The sequence below is a fragment of the Sycon ciliatum genome, chromosome 6 (assembly GCF_964019385.1).
Source record: "Sycon ciliatum chromosome 6, ocSycCili1.1, whole genome shotgun sequence".
NCBI classification, from domain to species: domain Eukaryota; kingdom Metazoa; phylum Porifera; class Calcarea; order Leucosolenida; family Sycettidae; genus Sycon; species Sycon ciliatum.
In genome coordinates, this window is record NC_088648.1 from 27,410,299 (window position 1) to 27,422,572 (window position 12,274).

The 12,274-nt window shown below is 42.8% G+C and overlaps 1 protein-coding gene across 3 annotated transcripts in view; it reads right to left on the bottom strand.

The window, feature by feature from the left end:
* The window catches only part of LOC135819830 (sushi, von Willebrand factor type A, EGF and pentraxin domain-containing protein 1-like), a 109,399-nt gene that overhangs the window by 96,022 nt on the left and 1,103 nt on the right, over window positions 1–12,274 (bottom strand). For all 3 annotated transcript variants that reach the window (XM_065333111.1, XM_065333110.1, XM_065333112.1), the window contains exons 2-10: window positions 10,479–10,679; window positions 10,131–10,286; window positions 9,214–9,378; window positions 8,640–8,813; window positions 6,348–6,524; window positions 4,970–5,146; window positions 3,697–3,873; window positions 3,369–3,542; window positions 254–430 (exon numbers count right to left, since the gene is read on the bottom strand). In XM_065333111.1, coding sequence (XP_065189183.1) covers window positions 254–430; window positions 3,369–3,542; window positions 3,697–3,873; window positions 4,970–5,146; window positions 6,348–6,524; window positions 8,640–8,813; window positions 9,214–9,378; window positions 10,131–10,286; window positions 10,479–10,679 — 1,578 coding nt within the window. The remainder of the gene's footprint in view (window positions 1–253; window positions 431–3,368; window positions 3,543–3,696; window positions 3,874–4,969; window positions 5,147–6,347; window positions 6,525–8,639; window positions 8,814–9,213; window positions 9,379–10,130; window positions 10,287–10,478; window positions 10,680–12,274) is intronic.

Here is a 12,274-nt window from a genome sequence, read left to right on the forward strand (position 1 = left end):
TTCGATTTGTTTGATTGCCCAGGGCTACGCTTTTCTGCAGTCACTCTCCACAGAATACTGTAAGTCACAAAATGTTTTTTCGGCCTATTCAAATTTCGGCCTTCCGGGGCTAAAACACATTTCGGCTGCAACAAATTTTCGGCCAGACATGATCAGGCCGAAGATAGCCGAAAATACACATGGGCCGAACATTTGCTGACTTACAGTACGAGCTATATGCAAAGAAAAGCAGCACAGAGGGTATGGTACTCACGTGTGCACATTGGATTGGCAGTTGACCATGACCCGTCGGCTTGACATATTGTGTAACTCGTACCACTCAATTGATAACCTTCCATACAACTGTACTGACGCACTGATGAAAATGTATTAGTACCGCTGGACACAGCACCATTTGTCAGTGCTGTTGGTGGAGAAGGGCAAGTGATATCTGCATAGGGCAAACACACCCACAGACACACAAATACACATGTACAACAAAAGAATGGCTACCACCATTCTGGAGCTCTTTTCAAGCACAACATGCAATGGAGAGTAGAAGTCCAAGCAATTTGCAACAATGTCCAACACAGAGATAGCTATTATAGCAATAGGAATGAAAGTCAGCCATGACCACATACAACCTATAAAGATACAGAACATAGCAAGTCATCCACGATATTAATCATTTTATATGCACAAACCTCCACTTCAGTGTGAATATATGTTGATATCACCACTGTAATCAAATCATTAGGTTTTCTTATGCCTATACAGAGCTAGGCTATAGAAGAAGGCAAGAAGCACCATTTGGCCCTCGAAAAGTCTGCGTTGAATACACCACTATCACTGCTGCACTCTGTGGCCGACCACAATCATATACTTCCCACAACAACAAGAGTTTGGTTTTGTTTGTTTATTTACGGATTCTCCAGAGGTAAATGGATACCTATCATGAGAGTCTCACCAAACCAATAAAATAATGAAAATAAAATTATGTATAGAGTTAAAAAAACTCAAAATCTGAGATTTTTAAGAGATTCCTTTGGAGTACTGTAAAACCAGTATTTATAGCACCGGTGGTACTTTTGCCATTTTATCGAAAGGAATTTTTTGCTACAGTTAAAGCAGCACTAATCGAACTATTGCATGCGTAATATAGCGCTTGTCATCTTCCTGTTCAATTCTGAAACTCGAAATTGAAAAAATCACCGCGAATCGGTGTAAATCCAGAGAAAGGCAACAAAATTAATGGTTACAATTAGTAATTCTACAGTACTGAAACACTCTTCCGACTAACTGCTCCTTCGGTCATTGAGAGGTTATTGGAGAAAGCTCAGCTGTTCGATGACTTTTCCCTTTCCAATTTTTCGTTCGGTCTTTGGATGATTTTCCCTTTCCAATTTTTGTGTACCAGGCATCTACTGTATGCGCAGGGTACTCATCGGTAATGATGGACCTATAGCATGAAACTAAGACACATTTTGTCTATGGAAGTTATTTTTTTCTGAATCTGTTGGTGTCAAACGTGTCCAGGTAAGAAAATATTTGACCGAGCACCACAACTACAGATACAGGCCAAACCTGAAATACCTATTTCTGAGTCAATTGTCCATATTCCTGACAATTTAGATCAGTGTACTTTTGAATCGTGTATAGACTTGCTAACATTGCCCTGCTTCACACAGAGCGACAGGAGACCACTGTACTAGATTACAGCCGCCATTTGCATGCTTGAACAATAGCAAAATGGACGGAAAAGAGCCATATTGCGTAAATACCAGGTGCCAAACAATTGCATCAAAATTTCAAAATACAGGTAGACTCCCTCTAATTCGAATACGGTATAATTCGAACATTCCGCGTAATTCGAACTTTTTCGTCGTTCCGATCTTCTGCAAGTCACTTCAAGTCAAAATCGAATGCATAATTCGAAGTACGAAAAGTGCGCCGGTTGGATAATTCGAACCCAGTCTTCGTACAGAAGAGCTGTTTACAGTACATTGGCTATGTCCTTTGAACGCTTATTTCGAAGTGAGATTGAGTTGCTATCCTTGTAATTCGAAGTTCATTCTTTTCTTCTTCTCTAGCCAAGAGTAGCTCAAAAATCGATCGATGGTCCGCTGCAGGATCGACTATAGCGTTCAAGAAACCCACCTTCTCTCGAAATTTGATTCAAACCCGTGCGAGGCGAATTGCAAAGGTTTGATTGAAGACGACTTCTTCCAGGTGGCTGACTCTCTTCGCAGATCTCGATGGCCTTTCTTACCGCGCCAGCTCGTGCGCGGAGATGTTGGCGCACAACAACACTATTGTTGTAAATATTGTCTATGCCTAGCCTATGCTTCACTTCCGTTCTTCAGAACGACGTGCTGCTGTGCGACGGCCTTTCATGACGCGGATTAGACAGCGCAGTTCTTTTCCGTTGAAATTGTTTCAGGAAAGCTGCAGTGACTGACAACTTCTTCACTAGAAGATGAAGATAATGTCAAAATGATTTTGTGTCGATCCAGTGTTTTGATGATCCGTTGTACCAAGGCAAGAGTGCACACACGTTTATGGACTCTTAGTTGTACATGACCGGTACTACCACCTATGTTTCGTTGATGCAAATAAAAATGTGGAAAAATATTCAGCATGCGATTTCAAGCATTTTGACATACATATCAGTGCATGGGGCTGCATTTAGATAATTAGAAGTTCAGGATAATTCGAAGTTAGCGCCTGGCAATTTGAGGTTCGAATTAAAGGGAGTCTACCGGTATTGAAATTGTGTCAGATTTGAATATGTACTTTTCGCTTATCTACTTGCGTCCAACGAGGGTATTGGTGATTGAAAAGACCAGGAATAGTCACTGGGTGAGGAATTTCACCTGCCTTGATTATTTCAGGCCATCGCTGCGCTCCCTCTCGCTGCTGCTTGGAGAGCGAATACTGCAATGGCTTCAGCGATGGAAGTTCTCATTTTCGATTCAGATCCTGAGACTATATCGTTGCTACAACTCTCTCCAGGCGTTCACCATCACTAGTAGACATCGACAACAGCTAGAGCAAGCTATACTTCCGATACAAGCAGTTTAATTGAACAGAAACACGATCGAAATTGCTAAAATATATAGCAGAGCGCTGAAATTGAAAAGCGCACTTTTCACCGCGATCGTTCTCCGTACTTTCAAATGGAACTTAAAAATTCCACTTTGGGCTTAGTGATCTTCAACTTGCATTTCTCGGGCATGGCATCATGTTATCGGTTCAGAGAAAAGTTAACTTGGGCTGCATCTTATTGTGACTGATACCTTATGGTCTTCAATCCGACTCTCATGCCAGTGTAAATAACCGCAGCACAAAGAAAAGTATTCATTATATATTGGAAAGTGTTTTTTACTTACTTGTACACGTTGGACTGGGTGCAGACCAGGTCTGACTGGTGAGACACGTAACACTTGACACACCCGTTAACCGATATCCAGCAATGCAGCTGAAACTTGCCTTTGAACCAAATGTTCTGTCATCCATGTAGACATATCCATTCATAGGGGTCATTAGAGTCCGGCATGTGTTTTCTATGGACACAAGAGCGTGGAAACATTATTATCTAGAGAGATAACAAGAAATTTCACATCTGAACGAAAAGCTTTATCGGCCATTTCGGTGCTCCATGCATACACCATCGCATTGCATTATGCAACCAGAATTACATTTCCTAAATGTCCTTACCGGTGCAATTTGGAGTTGCTGTTGACCATGTTCCGTCAGCCTGACAGACAGTGTACCTACTTCCACTGAGGGCGTAGTCTGGGTTACAAAAAAATCCTCGCACTGTCAAATATGTGGTCCCTCCCATTTCTACACCACCATCTGTTACTTGTGGGATTGGTGCCGAACACATAATTCCTGTTGAAGAAGAAAAAATAATGGGAAAGCAATCATGGAAGTTTCTCACTTGATCACCCATGCACATGAAATACGACATCAGTAGCCAGATGAACCTGTTTGCCCGCCGTACTTTCGTTGTCGGTGTTATTCAGCTTGATCAAGAATATGCTCGCCCTGTATACTTTCGTTTATATCCGCTAAAAATAGAAACAAGCTAGCCTCACTCCACCGGCGCGCTGTACGAGTTGCTTGTGGCGCATCACCCCAAGCTAACATCACGCCACTTCTTCACCACCTCAATGTTTCCTCTTTCCAATATCGGTCAATATTTTTGTTCCTTGTATTCATTTTCCACTGTTACTGTATTAAGCCGGCTGTTTGCTTGCAGTCTCTCTTTCCCATCTGTACGTCTTCCCGAACTACTCGCGGCTCGACAACTCATAACATGAGTATCAATCGCTATAGATCTATGTCTGGCTTTCTGTCCTTTTCAAGTAAATCGGCTCTTGTTTGGAATTATTTACCAGACGACCTGAAGTCCTGCACTACTATCGCAGATTTCCGCGTCAAATTGGTAATTTGGCTAAAAGACAGCTTAACTCTTAATCATTGTTGTGATTTGCTTTCAAGCAATGTGCATAATCAGTAAATTGATGTTGCTGTTTTTGTTTTGTTTTTTGGTTTCCCGTTCTCGGGGCCTTCTATTCGGTGTTCTTTGTAGCTGTACTTTTGTACTGTTGAGCTATCCGAATTCAAATAAACACTAAAAAAAAAGAAAAAGTAGCAACACCAATTCGCAAATAAGGAGCATTTGTAATTTGTATTTTTTTTATATAGTGGCAATTTGGCTTCATACTTTCAGCCTGACCAAAAAGGAAAACTCAAAACTAAACCAAAAGCGACCACTGACGAATGCAAATATTCCCTGTTTTTTTAATGTACAGATGCGGGTAAAAATCCGGCACCGTTTGCTCCCTGGAAGTTATGATAGATAAGGGAGGGTGCAAGATTAATAAAATCTCAGAATGTTTTGGTTTCTGAAAAGTTTTCCTGTTTTGTGAAGTCCTGAATTAAAGAGGAACATCGCTATAATAACATTGGCATTTCCACTTACTTGAACATATGGGCTGAGTGCCGGACCATTTTCCATTGGACAAACAAACCGTATCTGTACTACCAGTCAGCGTATATCCGGTCATGCAGGAGTACTGACGAGATGATAAATAGGTGTTTGCAGAACTGGACACAGTGCCGCTTGCTGGAGGTGGCGTAGCCATAGGACATGTAATCTCTGTAGTCAAAAGACAAGGACATGTGCTTTTATAGCAGTGAATTGCACACATTAGATACAGGTGATTAAATACAGTGAAACATGTATATGATGTACTCGTTGAGGCTGTCATTAAACTACGTCCACCGACTGTCTTCTACGTTCAGGTCTCACGGTGAAAATTCCAAACGGGCAGTTGTCTCATAATTCAGCCACAGTGTTTGACCCGTACAGTCGGTCACGTTTTTGGAGAAATTTCAGAGTATGTCTGAGAAACCCAGAAAAGCTGGCCTGGGCCATCTCTTAGATTTCCCTCAAGTTTTGCAAGTACGTTTCCTTTGGGGTCTACAACAACCATGCAAAAGGGCTTGCTCCATAATTTACGGACACCTTGGAACTGGGACCACCTCGAAATGGGCCCAAAATACGACTGAATTTTGGGTCCAAAAACTAGCGCTGGTACAGCATACACAAGGAGCTGAAAACAAACCAGCACGATGCCAACATTACCTCACCTGAGTAGTCTTCACATAACCACCACATAGAGCAATGGCTACATCCAGGAAAGCAATGGCTATCATCTCCACATATCACTAATTTGCATCGCTAAAATAGCGAAATTTCAAGGGCCATGGCGGGAACCACTTACGTCGTCTATTGTCCTGAAACTTGCACTGCAGGACAGTGGACTATCTCCACTACCACCACCCAGGACATGTCTCGTAAAATGGGTTCTACGTTTTCTGATCTTAATCATCGATCACCTCGATCTGCAATGTCAAGTGGAGGTCGGCGCACGGCCAGTTTCCGGACGCAAAAATATCATGCTTTAATCGCACAAATCGAGATTTGCTCAATATTTTTTAAATTTCTGCAGAGCTTCGCTGCTGCCGAAATTCGAGTCCTTCAGGGAAGGAAATGCGTCCCGAAAGCGCCCAGCCGTCTCGTTCTTTCGTGCTCGTGTTGTGTGATGTTCGATTTGTTTGATTGCCCAGGGCTATGCTTTTCAGCAGTCACTCTCTACAGAATACTGTAAGTCGACAAATGTTCGCCCCATTCAAATTTTGGACTCCCAGGGCTAAAACACATTTCAGCTGCAACAAATTTTCGGCCAGATATGATCAGGCCAAAGACAGCCGAAAATACACATGTGCCGTAAATTTATTGACTCACCATACCAGCTATATGCAATGAATAGTAGTGCAGAACGTATGATACTCACGTGTGCACATTGGATTGGCAGTTGACCAAGACCCATCGGCTTGACATACTGTGTAACTCGTTCCACTCAATTGATAACCTTCATTGCAACTGTACTGAAGTACTGATGAAAGTGTATTGGTACCGGTGGTTACAGCTCCATTTGCCGGTGTTGATGGAGGAGAAGTGCATGTCATCTCTGCATATAGCAAACACACCCACAGACACACTGATATACATGTACAACAAAAATGGCTACAACCATTCTAGAGCTCTTTTCAGGCAAAACATGCTATGCAGAGTAGATATCCAAGCAATTTCCAACCCATAGATAGATATTATCGCAATAGTAATGAAATTCAGTTATGACAACATACAACCTATAAAGATACAGAACATAACATGTCATCTACAACATTAATCAATTTACATGTACAAACCTCCCCCCTCAGGGGTTTGATCCGGAGTTGCACACTCTTGTTTATCTACTCTTGATATCGTGTAATATTGGACCACATGAGCGGGCTTGTATGGAGAAATATTGCCCGCTCTATCTGGTCGCTGATTGGCTGTAGACCTGGAAACGGTCACCTGACATGTAATACGTAGCTAATATGGACTGGGTACGAGGTCAATATAGGAAATAAATGCCGAATAAGGGACCATCGCAAAAGTTCGCAGAAGCCCCTGAAACGAAGAGCATACGTTTGGGGGGGGAGGGAGTCGGTGCGAAAATCGCAAACCGGGCTTCAATTCAAAAAAGTATTGACGACATGATTATAGGAGCTGTAGGATTAGCATGCCATCACAGCCGGCGTAGATCGCTTGAATGTGAAAGCAATATACACCAATCAACGTTCATTGTAATGCTCAAAGGATACAACTGCATAGCTCTAGCTGTTCTCGTTCTTAGATCACCCACTGCAAGGTGATATCATCGTTGCATTTATAAAGTGCTGTACATTGTTACACACTGATACAACAATGCTTGTGTAGTATTATAATAATTATTACAGTATGTGTGAGCATCGAAGTGAAAAAATGAAGCCCATATTGTGACTGTCGTTTCGTTTGAGGGGGGAGGGAGGGGGGTCAGGCCCGAAACTCACGGTCTTCATTTCGGGGGCTTCTGCGAACTTTTGCGATGGTCCCTAAAAGACCGAGGCGAAGCCGAGGTCTTTTACGACGTTTTTATTTCCTATACTGACCAAGTACAAAGTAAATTTAAGATTTATCACGACAAACAGTCCGTATTTCAAATTCCAGAACGATAACCTCATGAATCCCGGTTTTATGATTGCACAACCGTTGCACCACCACCTACTCATGCAGTGACAATGCTGCACTAGGCACCGTTCAACTGCGCAACCCATAAGCAGTCAAATATAAGCAGTCAGTATAGCCCTAAGGAGTGAAATATGCAGGAATATTTGACTGCTTAGGTATACTGAAAATCAATGGGAGTCAATACTTATGGACCATCTCAAAAGTTCGCAGAAGCCCCTGAAACGAAGAGCATACGTTTGGGGGGGGGGAGGGAGTCGGTGCGAAAATCGCAAACCGGGCTTCAATTCAAAAAAGTATTGACGACATAATTATAGGAGCTGTAGGATTAGCATGCCATCACAGCCGGCGTAGATCGCTTGAATGTGAAAGCAATATACACCAATCAACGTTCATTGTAATGCTCAAAGGATACAACTGCATAGCTCTAGCTGTTCTCGTTCTTAGATCACCCACTGCAAGGTGATATCATCGTTGCATTTATAAAGTGCTGTACATTGTAACACACTGATACAACAATGCTTGTGTAGTATATTATAGTAATTATTACTGTATGTGTGAGCATCGAAGTGAAAAAATGAAGCCCATATTGTGACTGTCGTTTCGTTTGAGGGGGGAGGGAGGGGGGTCAGGCCCGAAACTCACGGTCTTCGTTTCGGGGGCTTCTGCGAACTTTTGCGATGGTCCCTAAGGGAGTGATAAAGGCTTTTATCACCCATATAATCAAATGATTTGGTATTCTTGTGCTTTTACTCTGCTAGGCTGTAGAAGAAGGCAACCAGCACCATTTGGCCCTTGAAAATGTCACCACGAATTGGTCTAAATCCAGAGAAAGGCAACAAAATTACCGGCTGCAATTTTTCATTCTACAGTACTGAAACACTTTTCCGACTAACAGCTGTTTCGGTTATTGAGACCTTATTGGAGAAGGCTGAGCTGTAGGATGACTTAATTAACCCTTTTCCATTCTCTCAACTAGTGAATGTAATGTATGTACTGTATACACAAGGAGATATTTCAGTCTTCTCACCGGTACAGCTGGCTATGGGACTTTCCCAGGAGCCATTAGACAGGCATTTGGAAGTTGCCATTCCAGACAATGTATAGCCGGTGTTGCAGTGGATGTGTAGTACACCATACTTTGTCATGCTGCTGGCTGTTGCACCGCCGTTGTTGATTGTAGGCAAGGTCTTGCAGACAATAGCTGTAAGCACACAAGGCATAATTCCAAGAGATCACACAAACGGGGCTAAACAAATATCAGTTAGGTCAGGTTTTGTTCTACCTATGGCTTCTGGTATGTCAGACTTGGACGTAACTGAAGAGGCGAGTTTATAAACCACTTCCTAAAACATAGTAGCGTAATGTAGTGGAATAAAATACCATAGCATCTGCTTTGTTTATTTCTCTGCTTTGTCTGTCAGAAGGCTGGCTATCATGATAAACTTTCAAGAATTTATGTCGTTAAGGAAATGTAAAATACATATACAGGTTTCAGGTATACTTTCCTATGGCAAGGTAATTGATGGGATGTCCATTTTCCCATTCACTGTCCTTTTCGGTATTTCGCTAATTCAACTGCATGGCATGTCCAGTTCTATTACCTTCACATTCTGGAATGGTTGTCCATAACTGAGATGCCTGGCAGGTGACGGTTTGAGGACCAAACATTTCAAATCCGCTATTGCAAGTGACATTGACATTTGTACCAACGAGTTGGTTCGCTGTGCTGTAACTGGCATTGGAAATGTTGAGGATCGGGCAAATCGCTGTGGTTGGAAAACGAAAAGAGCAACATTCAATTGCCCCGTGTAATATACTATCACGAGCAAAGTGGAACACGTACTTCATGGCAACTCAGAGTATCACGCTTGCGCGTTCCTCAGGCAAAATGAAGGAATAGGATCTTCAGTTCTGCTGCTGCACACAGTTGTAGTGGTAGCTTCCCATATCTGCTTCTTCGCAAACATTTGCCATAACTACCTAGGCTCTTCATGTCTCTCCCTCTGTCTGTTTCCCTCTATTTCTCTCTCTCTCTCTCTTACTCTCTCTCTCTCTCTCGCTCTCTCTCTCTCTCTCTCTCTCTCTCTCTCTCTTCCTCCCTCCCTCTCTCCCTCCCTTAGTGCAGTTTTTGAAATTTCCTGGAAGAATCATGCTAAAATCACGTGCATAGTGATGCGAAAATCTCGCGGACCACGGCTCAGGAGATATACAAATCACCTTTGCCCAGTATGTTGCCTGGAACGGCCGCTGGTCTAGAAGCAATCACACTGGTGCTGTTCCGAAGCTTCAGAACACCCTTGCCGTAACATGCCTAGTTATCTCCTTAGAATATTTACGCCTTATCAACCTGGACATGATTTTGTTGATCCCGAATATTTACTTGCCGTTAGTCTAGCTAGATTATGTATGATACTGCATTATGTATTATACTGTACAAGTAGAGTTGAAACTGGCTATTATGGACACGGGGTTTAAAGTGAATCTATTGGCATAACGTTATTACACATTCTGTACTAACGTTCACAGGTGGGGACTGTCGTGGTCGTGTTTCCACTTGTACATGTCACGGTAGGATTCCCCACTATGCCGAAGTTAGCATTACAGGCTACATTGAATACTGGTGCACTACCAGTAACCATTCCATTCGTAATTGCAGGTGTAGGGCAGTTGTTAACTGTATTGGAAAGTAGGAAAGCAATGAACTCATTTCAAACATACATTTGCCAGACAAGTGCATGCATGCATTATTTCATTATTTATTTATTGCATTATACCCCTACATAATGCATCGGTGGTTCAAACTGAATAGTTTCTTGGGACTTAGGACAAACCAGATTAGGAGGCTAGTCGTTAGTATTTCCCTTACCATTGCAAGTCTGAGGACCACTCGTGGTTGCCCATGAGCCACCCGTTCCACAATCTGCGTACCAATTGGTAGAACTCTTTGTATATCCCAGATCACAAACGAGGAAGGCTTGCGAAGGAAATACATCTCCACTTGGATAGATGACATTTCCGTTTGCTACTGGAGATAGGGCGGTACCACAGTGCATACTTGGTGGTGACACTGCATGGTAAAAATTCAAATAAGAACAAGGATCCAGTGATCAAGGTATTGAGCTTGGCTCTAACAATATGGTTACTTTTATCAACAGCTATTCAGTTCAAGAGCTATGCGCTATACACACGATGTACTTTGCGAGGATACACCTCATCATGCAGACGGGAAGGTGTCTGGACAAGGACTATGTTCGACATGAGCCTGAAAAGAGTAGATCAAGATGTCGCACTCTGAGCCACATAGTCTATGCTAGGAGTAGCAATTTTTAGATAAGGAGAATTGGGTACAATTGAGAAGGATATGGCACCAAACATCTTTTTAATCATATTATCAGAAGTGATACTTCTTGTCCACTTTGGTACATGTACAGAACTCTATCCACACTTGTGATCATCTATACTCGGATTGTGAGGCAATACTAAAAGTATAAAAGGAAAAGAACAATAAGTTACTAGTTATGTCTAACACTCCATCAAGGTACCGAGATCTTATACAGTCAGGTAGTGCGACAACAAGGCACAAGCCAGGTCAGGTAAGGACAGGTCCTTCTTTTTTTACACTTATGAACCCGTACTATTACCGTAAAAGTCCGTAAATAAGTACGTATTTACTTTCGAATTTAGTGACCACACCCGTACTAACTTTCGGGCGGGTACTGACTTTCGGGCACGAACAACCTTTCGGACCTGACTTGTGTATAGTGCAGAATTCATTTTCATGTCGATGTACATGCTACATGCTGCATGTGCGCACCGTACCGGTACTTGGTCCACCCAGTTACAATTGGCGCTTAACTTCACACTTGTCCCAGGAAGGAAATACGAATGTTTGAAGCAAGTCACGATCACAAAGCACTATGTACATGATTATTGACATATCAGTAGGCAACTCGTTCGAAAATTCAAGCAAGTTTCATATCCTCTTCGCCACTATCGTCACTGGAGGAAGAGCTCAAAACGCTCGATCAGAACAGCTGCTGCACGTTCCATAGCTTGTTCCACTTCAACCTCGTCTCGAATCACGCTCAAAGGCCGTGCGTGCCTGTCACCTTGCCAATCAGAAGCTGAGTGAGACTGCCCGCATGTTGGCTGTAAATGTTACCCCCGTTCGTCGCGACTTTGTTTGAGACAAAAAGGCAACGCCATATCAGTGTCATATTTTCAAATTGGCTTTGCGCTTGTCGTACTTGCTGATGAGCACCCATGCGAGCCGCTGGTGCTTGGACATGCAGCGCAGTGATAGCTACTGCTTGATGTAGCACCTGTGCGTACTGCACCTCAGTCCTAACGCCGTGCACCAGGCTGTTCGCCTAGTTTCCTGAAAGTCCTTTGCACGAGTGTTTCACTCAGGACTTTGTGTTTATTTTGATTAGCTCCTTTGCCCTGTCCTCTGTGAGCTTCAAAGTGTGTCCGCTGGATTGGTCTCACTTTCTGGAGATGTCGACATGAACTGCAGTTTCTTCGGCAGCGATTTGCTGGTGACAACTCTTCACTAGGCGCTGTACTGTGCAAGCACTGAAATTCAAGCTCGCGAAGCGCTTTTTCAGCTTTTCTATACCTAAACAAAACGAAGACGAAACAAAAAAGACAACAATGGGTGTG